Consider the following 21,465-nt stretch of genomic DNA (forward strand, 5'->3'; position numbering starts at 1 on the left):
GGTGTCGGGTTGCACATTGTTAACAATTTAAACCCCCACTGAAACTCTCCTACCCATTAATTGTTGGGGGGATGGTCTACTGGGGGCGGTGGGGGGGGGGGAGGTGGTGCTAGAGTCATTGGTGGGGGGTGGGGTGTCATCGGCGGGGAGTCTCAGTCATCGAGGGTTCACAGGTCAATGGCAACCTCAGTCACCAGGGGGTCATCGGGGGGCATAGTCATTAGGGATTATCGGAGGGTGGGTCAGTGTCAGTCATCGGGCGTCATCTGGGTTGGGGGGGGGGGGTGCGCAGTCATCGGGGCGGTCTCAGTCATCGGGGGGGTCAGTCATCGGGTCGGCGATCGTGTTTGGGGGGGGTCGGAGATTGTGTTTGGGGGGGGGGTCGGAGATCGTGAGTTGGGTCAATCACGTTTGTAGGATCGCTGCAGGTAAGCTTGTTGTTCCTGGTGGAAGCATTCCTGCCCCTCAGGGCCCACAAGCTATCCTATGAAGACACTTACCTGCAGTTTCGGGCCTTCTCGCCTCCTCTCATGTGGCGTGAAGTAGAAGGTCTGGGAATCCCAGCCCCCAGGGGTTAAAAGCAAAAAATCTGTTAAAATGGAGGCCCACATCCTCCTTGAAAGCTTTTAGTGACCTTAAGAGCGGGTTGGCCGCCCACACATTGTCCCGCCTCTGTTAAAACCATAAGTTGGTGGATTGGAAGTGGGTTGGGGGTGGGTTTTAGACTTTTAAAATTTTTACTACCCCCTGCCCCCCAACCCACTCGTTTCTCCAATTTAAAATCCCGCCTGTGCATTTTCAAAAGGAGTCACAATATCGTGATCAGGAGCGAGAACCCTGGCTAATTTTTCTCTCTCTTGTTCAGGGGTGCTCTCCCAACTGAGATCAGAAATTTCAACACGGACCAAGGATAGAAGACTGGGATATTTTGGCCAAAATGTTTAGTGATGTACCAGGCAGTGCTTTTAGCCATTGGGCCATAAGAAAGATTCAAGGGTCTCATTTGAATGACGTGTTTGTATTCCATTGACTCATCAAAGGAATTCAGGTTCAATATTGACTGAAATGTTCCATTTTTAACTTACAGACCCTAATACGTGTTTCGTAAATCTGACAAATATCTGTGCTTTGTCCGACTGCTTGACGATGACAGTCAGTGAATGCAACAGTAAGTACTTTACCTTCACTGATCTTTATCTGTGATGCAATCCAGGCTCTTTCCTACATCCATTCCAGATGTCTCTGGCAAGTTTCCCGTGGCTACTTTAAATGCTTTAATTATATTTATAATACTACAAAATCATTATCACAATAACACTGGTGTAACACTTTGAATGTAACTTATTTCCCCTTCATTAACTCGAGCTCTTTATAAAGCCCAACTTGTCCATGACTTGAATATTGTTCTCATATCTGGAGAAGTTCTCCGAGCAACTCCTTGGATTCTGGGAACAAGGAATAGCTTGTAATCTGATCGGCCGTCCTTCTCTCACCACTAGCCTTTCTCTACATGACAGACTTTTCCTTTCTTTGTATCGTTGTTCCTCTGAACTTCCCACTCCTGTTCCTCCCAACTTCCAAATATATTTCCTTCAGGCTGTTTCCTGTTTCCTTCCATTGACCTCAAACGTGCAGAACTCCTTCCCTTAAACTTCCCTTGTCGTCCTACCCGGCCACTCCAACCCGGGGACCCCAAGGCACTTTTAGAGCTGAAGAAATGCTGTTGGTTAGTTTGCTATTTGCTCCTAATGGAGCAATATGTAGACATTTCAAAGGTAATTGCTTCATTGTGGGCCTGATTACCTTTCTCCTCGGAGTCTTGAGGGTCTTTCCTGGGACCTCAGCAGTACTCATGCCAGCTCTCAACAGACATGAATACCACTGAGGCCTTTTAGGGTGCAGTGAATGGAATTTCCTGGAGAAGCCCAGAAACTCCCCCAGATATGCCTCCATGATGAGGGGCGATGGGTGGAAGATCTAGTCCACAATCCCATCATAACTGGGTTCTGTCCCAAGTTAATGGCCCTCCGTATGTGGAAATCATTCTGCCCACCCTCCCAGAGTGCAGGCATTTCAGGGCTTTTAACTTGAGTGAAAACTATATTGTAAAGTGACATTGTATCTAATTATATATCACCGTATATAAATGCGATATATAATTAGACACAACATCACTTTCCAATAGAGGATGGGGTTCTGTCCTAGATCTGCCACCCGACTCCCCTCGTCAACTTTCTCCATCATACATTCCTCTGCCCACATTTATTATGGGTATTGCCTATGTAAAATCTTCGCTCTGATTGCACAATCTGGTCACATTTCCCTCAAAATGCCTTCTTAACTTTTTTTTTAGTATCCAGTTTCTTTCCTCCATAACTAACATTTCTTATGTAAAAAATAAGCTATTTTACAAAGCAAAAATAAATCAAGTATTATATATTTCACAGTAACATGATTGAATGTATCCATTGAATTATCTTTTGTGTCTTTTAATGCCTTCATTAAGGTTTCCACTTGAAGGCCTCAGGCTTTCCCGAAAGACTGGGCTTGCAGTTGATATTTTTGCCCAGGCCTGTGACTGAGTTGGCTGAATGTGGAATATTTTTTTTATTCGTTCATGGGATGTGGGCGTTGCTGGCGAGGCCGGCATTTATTGCCCATCCCTAATTGCCCTTGAGAAGGTGGTGGTGAGCCGCCTTCTTGAACCGCTGCAGTCCGTGTGGTGACGGTTCTCCCACAGTGCAGTTAGGAAGGGAGTTCCAGGATTTTGACCCAGCGACGATGAAGGAACGGTGATATATTTCCAAGTCAGGATGGTGTGTGACTTGAAGGGGAACGTGCAGGTGGTGTTGTTCCCATGTGCCTACTGCTCTTGTCCTTCTTGGTGGTAGAGGTTGCGGGTTTGGGAGGTGCTGTCGAAGAAGCTTTGACGAGTTGCTGCAGTGCATCCTGTGGATGGTACACACTGCAGCCACGGTGCGCCGGTGGTGAAGGGAGTGAATGTTTAGGGTGGTGGATGGAGTGCCAATCATGCGGGCTGCTTTGTCCTGGATGGTGTCGAGCTTCTTGAGTGTTGTTGGAGCTGCACTCATCCAGGCAAGTGGAGAGTATCCCATCACACTCCTGACTTTTGCCTTGTAGATGGTGGAAAGGCTTTGGGGAGTCAGGAAGTGAGTCATTCGCCGCAGCCACAGGACTTATATGGCTGGTCCAGTTAAGTTTCTGGTCAATGGTGACCCCCAGGATGTTGATGGTGGGGGATTCGGCGATGGTAATGCTGTTGAATGCCAAGGGGAGGTGGTTAGACCCTCTCTTGTTGGAGATGGTCATTGCCTGGCACTTGTATGGCGCGAATGTTACTTGCCACTTATAAGCCCAAGCCTGGATGTTGTCCAGGTCATGCTGCTTGCGGGCTCGGACTGCTTCGTTATTTGAGTGGTTGCGAATGGAACTGAACAATGTGCAATCATCAGCGAACATCCCCATTTCTGACCTTATGATGGAGGGAAGGTCATTGATGAAGCAGCTGAAGATGGTTGGGCCTAAGACACTGCCCTGAGGAACACCTGCAGCAATTTCCTGGGGCTGAGATGATTGGCCTCAAACAACCACTACCATCTTGCTTTGAGCTAGGTATGACTCCAGCCACTGGAGAGTTTTCCCCCTGATTCCCATTGACTTCAATTTTACGAGGGCTCCTTGGTGCCAAACTTGGTCAAATGCTGCCTTGATGTCAAGGGCAGTCACTCTCACCTCACCTCTGGAATTCAGCTCTTTTGTCCATGTTTGGACCAAGGCTGTAATGAGGTCTGGAGCCGAGTGGTCCTGGCGGAACCCAAACCGAGCATCGGTGAGCAGGTTATTGGTGAGTAAGTACCGCTTGATAGCACTGTCGACGACACCTTCCATCACTTTGCTGATGATTGAGAGTAGACTGATGGGCCGGTAATTGGCTGGATTGGATTTTTCCTGGTTTTGTGGACAGGACATACCTGGGCAATTTTCCACATTGTCGGGTAGATGCCAGTGTTGTCGCTGTACTGGAGCAGCGTGGCTAGAGGTGCAGCTATTTCTGGAGCACAAGTCTTCAGCACTACAGCCGGGATGTTGTCGGGGCCCATAGCCTTTGCTGTGTCCAGTGCACTCAGCCGTTTCTTGATATCACGTGGAGTGAATCGAATTGGCCGAAGACTGGCTTCTGTGATGGTGGGGATATCGTGAGGAGGCAGAGATGGATCATCCAATCGGCACTTCTGGCTGAAGATGGTTGCAAACGCTTCAGCCTTGTCTTTTGCACTCACGTGCTGGACTCCGCCATCAGTGAGGATGGGGATGTTTGCAGAGCCTCCTCCTCCCGTTAGTTGTTTAATTGTCCACCACCATTCACGACTGGATGTGGTAGAACTGCATAGCTTTGATCTGATCCATTGGTTGTGGAATCGCTTAGCTCTGTCTATAGCATGTTGCTTCCGCTGTTTCGCATGCATGTAGTCCTGAGTTGTAGCTTCACCAGGTTGGCACCTCATTTTTAGATACGCCTGGTGCTGCTCCTGGCATGCTCTTCTAAACTCCTCATTGAACCAGGGTTGATCCCCTGGCATGTTGGTAATGGTAGAGTGAGGAATATGCCGGGGCATGAGGTTACAGATTGTGCTGGAATACAATTCTGCGGCTGCTGATGGCCCACAGTGCCTCATGGATGCCCAGTTTTGAGCTGCTCGATCTGTTCTGAATCTATCCCATTTAGCACGGTGGTAGTGCCACACGACACGTTGGATGGTGTCCTCAGTGTGAAGACGGGACTTCGTCTCCATGAGGACTGTGCGGTGGTCACTCCCTCCAATACTGTCATGGACAGATGCATTTGCGACAGATAGATTGGTGAGGACGAGGTCAAGTTTTTCCCTCGTGTTGGTTCGCTCACCACCTGCCGCAGGCCCAGTTTAGCAGCTATGTCCTTCAGGACTCGGCCAGCTCGGTCAGTCGTGGTGCTACCGAGCCACTATTGGTGATGGACATTGAAGTCCCCCACCCAGAGTACATTCTGTGCCCTTGCTACCCTCAGTGCTTCCTCCAAGTGGTGCTCAATATGGAGGAGGACTGATTCATCAGCTGAGGGAGCACGGTAGGTGGTAATCAGCAGGAGTTTTCCTTGCCCATGTTTGACCTGATGCCATGAGATTTCATGGGGTCCAGAGTCAATGTTGAGGACTCCCAGGGCCACTCTCTCCTGACTGTATATCACTGTACCGCCACCTCTGGTGGGTCTGTCCTGCCGGTGGGACAGGACGTACCCAGGGATGGTGTTGGAAGATTCTGGGATGTTGGCTGAAAGGTATGATTCTGTGATTATGGCTATGTCAGGCTGTTGCTTGACTGGTCTGTGGGACAGCTTTCCCAATTTTGGCACAAGTCCCCAGATGTTGGTGAGGAGGACCTTGCAGGGTCGACTGGGCTTGGTGTTTTGCCGTTGTCGTGTCCGGTGCCTAGTGGTCCGATGCCGGGTTGTCCGTCCGGTTTTATTCTTATGACTTTTTTTCACGCGATTTTACAACTGAGTGGCTTGCTAAGCCATTTCAGAGGGCACTTAAGAATCAACCACATTGCTGTGGGTCTCGAGTCACATATCGGCCAGACCGAGTCAGGACGGCAGGTTTCCTCCCCTATCGGACATTAGTGAACCAGATGGGTTTTTACGACAATCCGGTAGTTTCATGGCCACCATTACTGATACTAGTATTTTAATTCCAGATTTTTATTTATTTAATTGAATTTAATTAATTGAATTTAAATTCCCCCGTTGCTGTCAGGGGATTTGAACTCATGACTCCAGATTATTCGTCCAGGCCTCTGGATTACTGATCCAGTCTGAGCATGTGCAGTGTAACTAATTACCCAGGATGTATCAGTACCATTCAGTCAGTTGTACTGAAAATATTTTTCTTCAGATTCTTCAACTTTCTGCTCAGTAGCTTTTCTTTACAGAATTTTGGAAAACAAGGGGAAAAATTTCAAAAGCCTAATTGAGATAGAATGTATAATCTAGTGTTATTTTTTAAAAGAAATTGTGTCAATGGTTCACCCTGTCCCCATTCCATAACTCTGGTGATAAATTGGCAGAACCCAAGTGGAATTAACGGTGTGTCTGTGTGAGACGGTGAGAAAAATGACAGTGCACTAATTACACACCTGTTGTAGCTTTTGTTTTGTGTTCTATGAACTTCAGAAAAAGGCAGTTGGATTCTTTCCTCATTCTAATTTGAATTTTTAGAAAGCGGTTGAATTTTGAATGGAAACAATACCTCTATAAGGGAAATAGATAGGAAGGGAGGGTGGAAGGGAGAAGGAAACAGGGGCATGGAGCGGATTGAGAGAGTGTGTGAGGACTGTGGGAGTTGAGGAAGAGGGGTTGAGAGAGAAAGATGCAAATGTGCAAGCGTGTTGAGAGAGGGGAGTTGAGTGTGATAGCAAGGGTGAGTAGAGAGAAAGGAAAGGTTGTGATAGTGATACATTGTGAAAGAAGGGAGTTGAGTGGGAGACAGGATTGAAACAAAGAGATAGGAGGGTGAGAAGGGGATTGAGAAGGGGTAGGTAGTGAGAAGGTTGATGTGATGACATGTTTACGTAAACACTTTTCATTATAAACATGGAATCAGGAGTTTATAATGGAGACAAAAAAAACGGCCAGAATTTATGACTTTAAAATGGTAACTGAATGAAAGAGAAGGACAAGGAGAGGGAAAAGAAGAGATTTTGTTACTTAAAAATGGCGACTGACTTACGTCTGCACACCATGGTCTAATTATTCCCCCTGCCGTCTAATTCAGTTTCAGCTGAAGACTGCTCTTGGTGTTGACTCTCCTTGTGCAATGTCACAGGGGATCGACTTGTAATGGTGAGTAATGATTGATTATTGTTTCCACAGACAAAAAAGCATTCAGAATGAAGGTAAGATTGAGATCCAGAGAATTCAGCAATGAGTTAAAAAATCCCAGCAGTGACGCCTACAGGAACTTATCAGCCGAAATTACAAATGCAGTAAGTGAAATTACTTTTGAGTTTGTTCCTGTTCTTAAAAGAAAAGTCCCCGTCACAATTGAAGTCGTAGACTCAGTGGTGGGTAATTTTGATTTATTGGCATTAAATTATATGACCTAACAAACTGTGCCTTTGATCATGAGTGATTGACAGCATTGTCTTCAAAGGTCACAAAACAGCAAATGTCAGGGTTCTTCTTCAGTAGTCTTTAGTTCTGGTGTAAAGCAACAAACTTCTGTGGGTCTTTGTAACTCACACCATCCACGTGTAACATCTCATCCCAAGATCTACAAAAAAGAAACCAGTTTGTTTCTTGCTGGAAGTCTGAAAGAAGCCACTAACTGTAAAAAGGTGTATTAATCCCTTTATGGACTGGTTCTAATTCTCACTAATATTGGCTCAAATGGTATCTCTTGAACTTACTGCTTCAGTATATTATTTTAAATCAGGACAAGTGATTTTACACTATATCCTGTGGTCTGGTAGCAGGATATGTAAATGGCTTCTGAGATCGTGTTCTTCAGTAAGCAACTTTGTAACAGTTGGGTGGGCCAAGCATTGCCAGTCTAAACATACTCTACATCACTGATGAGGTGGGTGAGTGGATGAGTAGAACTTGAAGAAATTCTTAATAATGGTGACTGATGCCTTCATTATTATAATTGTGAATTAAAATAATAACTGACATTTAGAAATAATGGTGTTTATTCTTTTCAGGTTGTAAAAACTGTACAAAGTAAACTGAACGATAACAGTTTTAATATCACCATCATTGGTTTTCAAAATGGAAGTGTGGTGGTAAATTTCCTGGCTTTCCTGAGCAACGACTCAAATGTCACCACTGCCACCCTGCAAAGTGCTATTGATGATGCAATCGAAGCAGTTGATAAGGAAAGCACTGTCACCGCAACAGGTAGGCATTCTTCGAAAGAAAGAACTTGCATTTATATGGTGTCTTTCACAATCTTAGGACATCCCAAGGCGCTGGACAGCCAATGAAATAAATCTGGTGCAATCACTATTGTAATGTAGGGAATCGCGGCAGCGATTTTGCGCACATTTTATTTAAAGGTCCCACAAACAGCATTGGGTTAATAGCCAGATCATCTGTTTTAGTGATGTTGATTGGGAGATAAATATTGGCCTGGACACTGGGGAGAACTCCCCTGCTCTTCTTCGAAATACATAGAATTTACAGCACAGATAAAGGCCACTTGGCCCACCAGGTCCGAGCCTCCTCTCACCCTTCTTCATCTAACCCCATCAACATATCCTCCTATTCCTTTCTCCCTCATGTACTTATCTAGCTTCCCCTTAAATGCATCTATGCTAGTCGCCTGAGCTACTCATTGTGGTACAGAGTTCCACATTCTAACCACTTTCTGAGTAAAGAAGCCTCTCCTGAATTCCCTATTGGATTTATTAGTGATGATCTTGTATTTATGTCCCCAGTTCTGGTCTCCCCCACAAGTGGAAACATCTTCTCTACGTCCACCCTATCAAACATTTTCATAATCTTAAAGACCTCTGTCAGGTCACCCCTCAGTCTTCTCTCTTCTAGAGAGAAGAGCCCCAGATTGTTCAATCTTTCCAGATAGGTATAACCTCTCAGTTCTGGTGTCATCCTAGTAAATCTTTTTTGCAACTTTTCCAATGCTTCTATATCCTTTTTATAATTTGGAGACCAGAACTGTTCCAGTAATCCAATTGTGGTCTGACCAAGGTTCTACATAAGTTTAACATAATTCCCTTCTTTTCAATTCTATCCCTCTAGAAATGAACCCCAGTGCTTTGTTTGCTTTTCTATGGCCTTATTAACCTGCGTCGCTACTTTTAGTGATTTGTGCATCTGTACTCCCAGATCCCTCTGCTCCTCTACCCCATCTAGACTCTTATTTTCCCGAGGGGTATGTGGCCTCTTTAAACGTCCGACCAAAATGTACCACCTCACACTTGTCTATATTGAAATTCATTTGCCAATTACACACCCATTCTGCAAGTTTATTAATCGCTTCCTGTATTTTGTCACAGTCCTCCTCAGTATTAACTATACCCCCAATTTGGTGTTGTCCAGAAATTTTGAAATTGCACTTCCAATTCCTGAGTCCAAATCGTTTACGCAAATGGTGAAAGACAGTGGTCCCAGCATTGATCCTTGTGGAACACCACTTCTCACCTTTTGCTAGTCTGAGTAACTACCTTTAACCCTTACTCTGTTTTCTGTTTTATAGCCAGCTTGCTATCCATTCTGCCACTTGACCCCTGACTCCACATGCCCTGACATTAGTCGTCAGTCGAATATGTGGTACCTTATCGAAGGCCTTTTGAAAATCTAAGTATATTACATCTACTACATTACCCTTGTCTCCCCTTTCTGTTACTTCTTCCAGGAATTTAATAAGGTTGGTCAAACATGACCTCCCTCTTGAAATCTATGCTGACTATTCTTTATTAGATGTAAGGTTTCTAGATATTTTCTATTACTTCTCCGAGTAAGGATTCTATTATCTATCTTACACCCAAGGGATTCCAATATCTTTCCTGCCAAGTGACCTCTTAGTCCTAAAAGGGCAGACAGGGCCTCGGTTTAATGTCTCATGCGAAGGACGGCAGCTCCGACAGTGCAGCGTTCCCTCAGTACTGCACTGCAGTGTCAGCCTGGATTATGTGCTCAAGTGCTGGAGTGGGGCTAGAACCCATAATCGTCCGACTCAGAGGCAAGAGAGCAGTTTTATTATATTTGTGCAATGTTGCTGTTTTATTTTTTTAACCACCCTCGAAATATTAAGAGAACATTAGCAAGGAACAAATTGCCTTGATTTCATTAGTTGATTTGGCTAAGTCCTAAGTTAACTCCTGCATGAAGGAGGGGGTAGAGTATTATCCGGGAAATCACAGAAGCTACTCTTCAGCCAATTCGATTCACTCCATGTGATATCAAGAAATGGCTGAGTGCACTGGATACAGCAAAGACTATGGGCCCAGACAACATCCCAGCTGTAGTGCTGAAGACTAGCCAAGCTGTTCAGGTACACTGGCAACTACCCGACAATGTGGAAAATTGCCCAGGTATGTCCTGTCGACAAAAAGCAGGACAAATCCAATCCGGCCAATTACGGCCCCATCAGTCTACTCTCAATCATCAGCAAAGTGATGGAAGGTGTCGTCGACAGTGCTATCAAGCGGCACTTACTCACCAATAACTTGCTCACCGATGCTCAGTTTGGGTTCCGCCAGGACCACTCTGCTCCAGACCTCATTACAGCCTTGGTCCAAACATGGACAAAAGAGCTGAATTCCAGAGGTGAGAGTGAGTGCTCTTGACATCAAGGCAGCATTTGATCAAGTGTGGCACCAAGGAGCCCCAGTAAAATTGAAGTTAATGGGAATCGGGGGGAAAACTCTCCAGTGGCTGGAGTCATAGCTAGCACAAACAAAGATGGTAGTGGTTGTTGGAGGCGAATCATCTCAGCCCCAGGACATTGCTGCAGGAGTTCCTCAGGGCAGTGTCCTAGGCCCAACCATCTTCAGCTGCTTCATCAATGACCTTCCCTCCATCATAAGATCAGAAATGGGGATGTTCGCTGATGATTTCACAGTGTTCAGTTCCATTCGCAACCCCTCAGATAATGAAGCAGTCCAAGCCCACATGCAGCAAGTCCTGGACAACATCCAGGCTTGGGCTCATAAGTGGCAAGTAACATTCGTGCCAGGCAATGACCATCTCCAACAAGAGAGGGTCTAACCACCTCCCCTTGACATTCAACAGCATTACCATCGCCAAATCCCCCACCATCAACATCCTGGGGGTAACCATTAACCAGAAACGTAACTGGACCAGCCACAAATACTATGGCTACAAGAGCAGGTCAGAGGCTGGGTATTCTGCGGCGAGTGACCACCTCCTGACTCCCCAAAGCCTTTCCACCATCTACAAGGCACAAGTCAAGAGTGTGATGGAATACTCTCCACTTGCTTGGATGACTGCAGCTCTAACAACACTCAAGAAGCTCGATACCATCCAGGACAAAGCAACTCGCTTGATTGGCACCCTAAACATTCACTCCCTTCATCACCGGCACACAGTGGCTACAGTGTGTACCATCCACAGGATGCACTGCAGCAACTCGCCAAGGCTTCTTCGACAGCATCTCCCAAACCCGCGACCTTTACCATCTAGAAAGGACAAGAGCAGCAGGCACATGGGAACAACACCACCTGCACGTTCCCCTCCAAGTCACACACCATCCCGACTTGGAAATATATTGCCGTTCCTTCATCGTCGCTGGGTCAAAATCCTGGAACTCCCCAACAGCACTGTGGGAGAACCTTCACCACATGGACTGCAGCGGTTCAAGAAGGCAGCGCACCACCACCTTCGAGGGCAATTAGGGATGGGCCATAAATGCCGGCCTCGCTAGCGTCGCCCACATCCCATGAATGAATTAAAAAAAATACAGAGCATGTAAAGATAAAACACTTGTCTTGCCAAGCAAGCAACACCTGAAAGATTAACCTATCTTCCCTCTTTAGATGCTGATGGACTATTTGTGCATTTCAGGATGTTTTCTTTTTATTTTAATTAGCTATGGATAATTTGCATTCTCTATAATTATCAACATCATTGTGCTGAATTAGTACGGCAATGGACCTCAGGACCTGTAGGGATAAGGAGGCGAAAAAGTAGTCAGGGTTCCTGCTCCTGATTGCTATCCGGTAACTCCAGCTGGAAAGTGAGAAATCATGGACCTTGGGTTGGGCTTGGCGGTGATGCCCCTCATGGTGGTTTAGACTACCAACATTCCCTGTATGGTTATTTGGATAATGGAGGGTGTCTGACACCCGTTCCTCAGCATCAGTCAGAACCTTTAGCTGAGGAAGGGAGAAAATTTGAATAAAATGGAGATACAACTTCATCCTCCGCCAGATTGCACTGCATTGTCATGAGACAGTCTATGTTATGAAATGTAAAGTTTCAATTTGACATTGCTTATTCCTCTGGAAGTATCCTGTCCTGTAACAAAGAACCAGATGCAAAATAGAGGATTATCCTCTTTACAACTTCTCGCTCTTAAAAAAACATTTTACCCTGCTTAAAATATCCTTAAATTACATTAATATTGTTGAGATGAAGGGAAAAAGAATTTGCATTTAAATAGCATCTTTCATAGCCTCATAACATCCCAATCTTTACTTCTAAAGTATAATAATTATGGTTTATTAAGGTCAGCAAAGGTGAGATCCAATTCATGCACAGAAAAGTCCCACAAACCGCAAGGCCACTGTCTCAGGCTGAACCAGACCGTTTGCACCCTTGGCATCCTTTTTAATCCTGAGCTGAGTTTCTGACCACATAACGTCTCCATCACAAAAACCGCCTACTTCCACCTCCATAACATCCCGTCTCTGCTCCTGCCTCAGCCCACCTCCTGCTGAAACCCTCATCCATGCTTTTGTTATCCCCAGACTTGACAATTCCAATGCTCCACTAGCCATCCTCCCATCTTCCACCCTCCATACACTTAAGCTCATCCAAAACTCTGATATTAACTTGCACCAAGCCCCATTCATGTACCACCCCTGTGCTAGCTGACCTTCATTGGCTCCCGGTGTAGCAACGCCTCGATTTAAAAATTCTCATCCTCACGTTCAAATCCCTCCGTGGCCTCGCCCCTCCTTATTTCTGTAACATCCTTCAGCCCTCCAAGGTCTGGGCGTTCCTGCAACTTTGTGCATCTGTCACTTCCTTCACCCCACCATTGGCAGCAGTTGGCACCTTCAGCTGCCTAGACCCTAATCTGGAATTCCCTCCCTAAAAATCTCAGCCTCCCTTCTTTAAGAGGTTCCTTAAAACCTACCTCTTTGACGAAGCATTTGGTCACCTGTCCTCATCTCTCATTCTTCGGCTTCATATGCCTTGAATATAATGAACATGCCAAGGTGTTTCACAAATGGCAGGAGATAGGAGGCAATAGTTTTTACAGGAGAAGAGAGAAGTGGAGAGGCAAAAGGGTTTAGGGAGAGATTTCCAGAGAGTGGGGCTGAAAAAGGAGGAGGTTGAAGAAATATGGTGTGGCAAGGCTGTGAATGGGGTTTTCAAGGTGAGGACGAGGAGTTTTAGCTGATGGCCTAGAAACTCGGGCGCGCCCAGTTTTGCATTGTACCCTGAGCCTGAATGGCGAAGGCCGAGTCGCCCCTGATATCGGGCCTCAGGCTTCATTTCTATGTAGCCGGCTAGCTGTGATGAGCAACGGGCAACTTGTTGGCAAAGCGCCATGGAAGATTGAGCTGCTGCTGGCGTTGCAGACACACTTAGGAGAGTGAGGAAATGGGGGTGGGGGGTGGGGAGCGGTATGGTCATGTGTTGGCACTTGCCGGGAGAAGGTAATGGTAGCCGCGAGGGAGTTAGCGGTGATCGAGGCCACTATTTGCATATCCAAAGGGCCGAACGCCTGTTTCAGCCATGGGCACGGCACGGCACACCTTTTGGCCTTTAACACTGTGGTGAGCGGCGAATTTCCTGCTCATTATTAGCGTGCGCTTCCTGTCCGCCATATTGGAGGCTTAGGAGGCCATTTAGCAAAAGAAGAGGGCACCAAACGGCCGAATTTCTAGGCTAATTTGTTATGGGTCAGAGAGTCAATGTACGCCCATGAGAATGAGGGTGATGTATCAGTCGGCCTTCGTGCAGGACAAGATATAGGAAGCTGCGTTTTAGGCAATTTAGAGTTTGTAGAGGTTAGACCATAAGAGATAGGAGCAGGACCCTCGAGCCTGCTCTGCCATTCAATGAGATCATGACTGATTTGATTTTTACCTCACCTCCACTTTCCTGCCTTTTCCCCATATCCGTTGACTCCCTTGCTGATCAAAAATTTGTCTAACTCAGCCTTGAATGTATTCAGTGACTCAGCCTCCACAGCTTTTTGGGGTAAAGAATTCCAAAAATTCACGACCCTCTGGGAGATGAAATTCCTCCTCATTTCCATCTTAAACGGGCAACCCCTCATTCTGAGACTATGCCCCCTAGTTTTAGATTCCCCCATGAGGGGTAACATCCTCTCAGCATCAACCCTATCAAGTCCCCTCAGAATCTTATATGTTTCAAGAAGATCGCCTCTCATTCTTCTAAACTCCAGTGAGTATAGACCCAACATGTTCAATCTTTCCTCATAAGACAACCCTTCCATACCCGGAATCAACCTAGCGAACCTTCTGTGAACGGCCTCCAATGCAAGTATGTCCTTCCTTAAATAAGGGCACCAGAACTGTATGCAATATTCCAAATGTGTTCTCTCCAGCACCCTGTACAGTTGTAGCATGACTTCCCTGCTTTTATACTCCATCCACCTCGAAATAAAGGGCAATATTCCATTTGCCTTCCAGATTACCTGCTGGACCTGTATGTTGACTTTTTGTGTTTCATGTACGAGGACACCCAGATCCCTCTGTACCGCAGCATTTTGTAGTATTTCTCCATTCAAATAATATTTTGCTTTTTTATTTTTCCTCCCAAAGTGATGACTTCACATTTTCCCACATTATATTCCATCTGCCAAATTTTTGCCCATTTGCTTAACCTGTCAATATTCCTTTGCAGACACTTTGTGTCCACATCGCAACTTGCTTTTCCACCTATCTTTGTATCAGCAGCAAATTTGGCCACAAGACACTCTGTTCCTTCATCCAAGTCATTGATATATAATGTAAATAGTTGAGGCCCCAGCACTGAGCCCTGCGGCACCCCACTCATTACAGATGGCCATTTTGAAAATGACCCTTTTATCCCTACTCTTTGTTTTCTGTTAGTTAGCCAATCCTCTATCCATGCCATTATATTACCCCCAACACCATGAGCTCTTATCTTGTGCAGTAATCTTTTATGTGGCACCTTATCGAATGCCTTTTAGAAATCCAAATATACTGCATCCATTGGTTCCCCTTTATCCACCCTGCCCGTTATTTCCTCAAAGAACGCTAATAAATTTGTCAGACATGATTTCCCCTCCTTAAAACCATGTTGACTCTCCTTGATTGGCTTATGAGTCTCCAAATGTCCTGCTACTACTTCCTTAATAATGAATTCTAGCATTTTCCCAATGACAGATGTTAGGCTAACTGGTCTATAGTTACCTGCTTTCTGTTTCACTCCCTTCTTGAATAGGGGTGTTATGTTTGCGGTTTTCCAATCCACTGGGACCTTTCCAGAATCAAGTAAATTCTGGAAGATTACAACCAATGCATCCACTATCTCCGTAGCCACTTCCTTTAAGACCCTCAGATGCAAGCCATCAGGTCCAGGGGACTTGTCAGCCTTTAGACCCATTAGTTTACCTAGTACTTTTTCCTCTAGTGATGTTTTTAGTTCCTCCCTCCCCTTTGCCCCTTGATTTTCTACTATTATTGGTATATTATTAGTGTCTTCTACGGTGAAGACAGATACAAAATATCTGTTCAATTCCTCTGCCATTTCCTTGTTTTCCATTATTATTTCCCCAGTCTCATTCTCTAAGGGACCAATGTTTACTTTAGCTACCCTCTTCCTTTTTGTATACTTGTAGAAGCTTTCATTGTCAGTTTTTATATTTCTTGCTAGTTTACTCAATTTATTTTCTCCCTCTTTATTCTTTTAGTCATCCTTTGCTGGTTTTAAAGTTTTCCCAATCTTCAGGCTTACTAGTAATCTTTGCCATGTTGCATGCTTTTTCTTTTAACCTGATACCATCCTTTACTTCCTTAGTTAGCCATAGTTGGTTCACCCTTTTTGTGGAGTCTTTCCTCCTCACAGGGATATATTTTTGTTACGAATCACAAAATATCTTTTTAAATGTTTGCCACTGCTTATCCACCATCATACCATTTAATCTGTTTACCCAGTCCACTTTAGCCAATTCCACCCTCATTCCTTTATAATTGCCCTCATTTAAGTTTAATACAGTAGTTTCAGACCCAAGATCCTCTCTCTCAAACAGGATGTGAAATTCAATCATGTTATGATCACTGCTTCCCAAGGGATCCTTTACTTTGAGATCATTAATTAATCCTGTTTCGTTACCCATTACCAGATCCAAAATGGCCTGTTCCTTGGTTAGTTCCCCGACGTATTGGTCTAAGAAACAATCCCTAATACACTATGAACTCCTCCTCAGGGCTATTTTTGCCAATTTGATTTATCCAACCTATGTGAAAGTTAAAATCGCCCATGATTATTGCATTACCTTTTTTACAAGCCCCCCTTATTTCCTGATTAATATTTTGCCCTACAGTGTAGCTACTGTTAGAGGGCCTATATATTACTCCAACCAGTGATTTCTTTCCCTTGCTATTTCTTACCTCCACCCAAATTGATTCGACATCTTGATTTTCTGAGCCAAGATCATTTCTCACTATTATACCAATTTCATCCTTTATTAACAGAGCTACCCCACCACCTTTACCTTTTTTTTCCTATCCTTCCGAAATGTTAAATAACTCTGAATATTTAGCTCCCAACCTTGGTCACCTTGCAACCACATCTCTGATGGTCATGAGATCATACCCATTTGTTTCTATTTGTGCCATCAATTCATTTATCTTATTACGAATGCTGCACGGATTCAGATAAAGAACCTTTAATTTTGTCTTTTTACCATTCTTTCCTACCCCGGCCCCATTTCCTAGTGCACTCTTATGTTTGTACGCTCTGTCCCTTCCTGACACATTGTTTATCATTACCCTCATCACTTTCCTGTACTACTTTCTTGTCTTTTCTCTATCAATCTAAACTTCGCCCCACCTGAGCCCTCCCACCCCCCTATTTAGTTTAGAGCCTTCTCTATCACCCTAATTATTCAGTTTGCCAGAACACTGGTCCTAGCATGGTTCAGGTGAAGTCCATCCCAATGGAACAGCTCTCTTTTTTCCCCCATTACTGGTGCCAGTGCCCCATGAATCAAAACCCACTTCTCCCACACCAATCTTTGAGCCACACATTTATCTCTCTGATCTGATTTACCCAGTGCCAATTTGCTCATGGCTCAGGTAATAATCCAGAGATTATCACCTTTGTGGTTCTGCTTTTTAATTTAGTCCCTAGCTGCTCAAACTCCCTCAGCAGAACCTCTTTCTTAGTTACCAACATAGGTAGGACTATGTGCACCACAACAACTGGATCCTCCCCCTCCAAGTTTCTCTCCAGCCCTGAGGACATGTCTTTAACCCTGGCACCGGGTAGGCAACACAGCCTTCAGGACTCTCGCTCTTGGCCACAGAGAACAGTATCTATCCCTCTAACTATACTGTCGCCTACTACAACCACATTCCTTTTTACTCCCCCTACTTGAATGGCCCCCTGAACCAAGGTGCCGTGGCCAGTTTGCTCATCCTCCCTGCACTCATCCACAAGGGCTGCAAGAACCTCGTATCCATTGGATAAGTGCAGAGGCTGAGGCTCCTGCAATGCTACCTCCTGGATCCCCGTACCTGCCTCACTCACAGTCACACCCTCCTGTCCCTGACCGCGTGCCAATTCTACAGTATTTAGTCTAAGGGGCGTGACTGCCTCCTGGATCAAAGTGTCCAAGTAACTTTCTCCCTCCTGATGCCTCGCAATGTCTGCAGCTCAGACTCCAGCTCCTCAACTCGGAGCCAAATATCCTCGAGCTGCAGGCACTTACCACAGATTTAGTTGCCCTGGACAAAACTGTCCAATAGCTCCCACATATTGCAGCTGCAACACATCTCCTGCCCTGTCATAACTATTTTATTTATTTAGTTGATTACTACAATGCCAATCAAATAATTTTTAGGTTGAACCAAGTTTAATTTATTAAGTTTAGTTTTTTTTTAAATTTAGTTTTATGCTATAAGTTACTGAGGCCACAGTCCTAAGAAAGAAGAAAACAGAAGAGATACTCACCACCAACCACCTACCTGCCTTATCTGTGACATCACACTGCAGTTTGGTTTTGTTGTTGCTGTGACCCGCTCTCGGTACGCTCCTCTCCGCTGTCTAAACAAATGCACCTCACCCCTTACTGCACCGAATCAATCCTTCGTCCCCCTTCCTTCTTCCCCCTAACCAAATTCCCAATTATAGACTATCAATAGCTGCTACTCCATGCATTAGCAAAACCCTTCTGAATTTATGCTAGCTAGAATGCCAATCACCTGAGTCAGCCCCAGCTGACAGCAGATTACCAGTTCTAACCAGTCACCTAATTAACTAGGTGACCAACTGCCACTTCAGGCTGCTTGTTTACCACTAACTGAAAACTGCAAGTTAAGATGAAATTTAAGTTAAATGCTTGATGCCAAACTTAGTCAAATTTTAGATAAAGATCAACCCTTAAAAATCCCTTCACTCACCAAATTCCCAATTATAGACTCTGTCGAAACCAAACTCCATCGATAGCTGCTACTCCGTGCTCCCTCATGGGACAGGAAGCCAATAAGGAGGATATTCAAGGAATCTAGGAACATAGCAACAGGAGTAAGCCATTCAGCCCCTCGAGCCTGTTTGGCCATTCAGTTAGATCATGGCTGACCTGTACCTCAACTCCATTTACCTACTTTTGATCCATATCTCTTGGTACCATTACCCAAAAAAAGTTGCTCGATCTCAGCCTTGAAAATTTCAACTGACCTAGCATCCATAACTAGGACATTGAAATATACCAATTTCTTGGCCGAAGTGTTGCCAAAAATAACCACAACAAGTCTTACCGCAACACCCATCAACACGACTGCTTCAATCACACCTACCACCACAGCTCTTACCAGTTACTGCCCCAGTGTGGCAATTTTTCTATTTCTCACACTGACCATCATGTGGTCTCTCTAAAATTTGAATATCGTTTGGTTACCAGCTTCAGGGACTGAAAAGTAACAGTGCTGGATATGGAGCTCTATGTGCTCTCAGACCAGGATCAGTTATTTTTGGCAACACTACGGCCAAGAAATTGGTTGATCTCTGCGCTGGAATGGGTAGGCCCGAGGCTCACTCAATATTGGGCCTCGCGTCTCATTTGCATCAGACCAGCGAGCAGCGGACGCCTGCTGGGCATCCCCAGGTAGCTCGCCGGCAAAGATCATTTGAATTGAGGGCGGCATTTGACGATGCAGGTAGGTCTTGCAAGAGAAGAGTGATCAGGAGGGAGGGGAGCGTCCAGGTGAGGAGGTCAAAGCAAGGATCAGGAGGGGGGCTCAAGGCAGCAATCGGGAAGGAAGGTGAGCGGTGGCTGCCAGATGCCCTTGGTTTTGATGTGGAGACGGGAGCAGCATTCACGGCTCCATATTCAGGTAAGTATTTTTTAAAAACCCACCTTTCTGGTGACGGCCTGCTGCAGATCCTTTAAAGACTGCTGGTTAGGCTGCACCTAGACCTGGATTACCTGAATGTAGCCAGCCCAGCGCTGGCTGCGCTCAAGTCAAATCAATTTGGTAAAGGAGGCATCAAATGGATGCCTCCTTTATCAAATCAAATAAGGCCCCTGACTTGCACAGGCAAAGGACTTAATATCCGTTGCAGGGGTGGGTCTTGGCCATCTCATTTGACGCCTAAACCATCATGGTGGGCATTGCATTTCTGGCTCAGAATGAGCTCGCTTATGCCGCCCACCATATTGGACGCTTTGGTGCACGTTTTACTGGCATCATTGAATTTCTCTGCCATTTCTGGGTTGCTGATCCATTTCTCTGAATTTTGCAATTTTCTTACAATAACAGAATGAATGGGTGCCATAGTTTATTTTTATCACTTCATTTAATTGTCTGGTGCTAACTGTGCCTTTCGTTATTTTGCCAGGATGTACCTCAAGTTGCAATGTGTCATTTGGTAGTGGCCAGGGTTTACTGTCGTGTGATTTTCCTGTCCATCAAAAGAAATGGGGGGGAATCACAGACAGAGAACCCACAGAAAACCCCATAATGTGGGATTTAATTCAATCGGAAAAGTAATGGACATTGGCATTAATTCATTACTGTTTCCTATTCTGCCAACTTACATCTGGTACTCACTCATTCCCAATGCATTTGTTGTCCACATACTCTATTTTCTTGGAATCACCTAAGTCTGCCCTCTTGCCTCATGACTTTAATACACTAACATCCTTTGCGCTCCTTTTCACCACAACTGACCGACTGACCTTTTCTTTAGTTGAATGGCAAGTGGTAACCTGCAATGCTGCCACTATTTGATGCAGTAAGTGGGCACACATAGTGACTGGGTTATGGGTAGACTTTGAAATAAAAACTTCTGAGCAATTTCACAAATGTGCTTGTTTAAAATTTTTTGTCTTTTATTTTCACTGCAGATTCCACCACTTCCGCTGTGATTCCTACCACCACTTCCTCAACCAGTACACCAAGCACCACGAATGCTTCTGCCACGACCACCACCACAACTATCAAGACTCCTACCACACTTACCACCACCACCCAAACCACACTGCCGCTAACCACTACACCAACTACCATCATCACGACAACCACCACCACTCCTGGCACGACTGTATCTCGAACCACCAGTCCCAGCACCACTGCTCCAAGCTGCAATGCTCCTGGCACCACCGCTCCAAGCTCCACCACTCCTGGCACCACCGCTCCAAGCTCCACCACTCCTGGCACCACCGCTCCAAGCTCCACCACTCCTGGCACCACCGCTCCAAGCTCCACCACTCCTGGCACCACCGCTCCAAGCTCCACCACTCCTGGCACCACCGCTCCAAGCTCCACCACTCCTGGCACCACCGCTCCAAGCTCCACGACTCGTGGTGCATCCTGTGGTAAGTGGAATATTATGTGCTATAACAAAGCCAATATATAATCACTCTCCATGAATCACAAAGGGACTTTATGTTGAAGAAGTTTATTCATTTGCGATCATTCTTGTTAATATAGATCATAGGACACCTGTAACTCAATGGTAGGTCAATATTACAGGGGAGGAGTTCACGTGAATCCATGAGGATGAAGTGTGATTTTATTTTCCATCCGTTCCCCGAGACTGAATTAGTGCCTTAAATTCACTTACAGATAACTATTATCATTTGACCCTTAGACCAGACAAGGAATTTTTCTTTAGCCTTAGCTTTGATACAGTTGTGATTGTGATTTGGAAATATCCTTCGAGGGTGAATCCAATGCTATTGGATTTACGATCAATGCGATTTCCCAATTTAATGGGACCTATCAGTAAGAAAGTAAGACTCACATTCCTGTAGCACCTTATCACATTTCTCATATATGTCTTGAAGTTCTTTACAGATGTTGAATTATTTTGAAGTGCAGTAAATGTTGTGTTGTTGACAAACAGCAGTTATTCTGTGCACAGCAAGACTCCACAAACAGTAATGAGATAAATGGTACTTTACATTTTTTCAATGATGTTGGTTGAGGGTGGAATGTTGATCAGGCCATCAGACAATCATAGAATCATAGAAAATTTAC

The 21,465-nt window shown here is 45.1% G+C and overlaps 1 protein-coding gene across 1 annotated transcript in view; it reads left to right on the forward strand.

Moving 5' to 3' along the window:
• Nucleotides 1-9,304, forward strand: part of LOC137326860 (uncharacterized) — a 64,555-nt gene extending 55,251 nt beyond the window's left edge. Inside the window, exons 9-12 of the mRNA XM_067992241.1 lie at nt 1,088-1,168; nt 6,926-7,038; nt 7,756-7,951; nt 9,270-9,304. Of these exons, the coding sequence (XP_067848342.1) occupies nt 1,088-1,168; nt 6,926-7,038; nt 7,756-7,951; nt 9,270-9,304 (425 nt within the window). The remainder of the gene's footprint in view (nt 1-1,087; nt 1,169-6,925; nt 7,039-7,755; nt 7,952-9,269) is intronic.
• Nucleotides 9,305-21,465: the final 12,161 nt, after the last annotated feature.

The sequence above is a fragment of the Heptranchias perlo genome, chromosome 11 (assembly GCF_035084215.1).
Source record: "Heptranchias perlo isolate sHepPer1 chromosome 11, sHepPer1.hap1, whole genome shotgun sequence".
NCBI lineage: Eukaryota > Metazoa > Chordata > Chondrichthyes > Hexanchiformes > Hexanchidae > Heptranchias > Heptranchias perlo.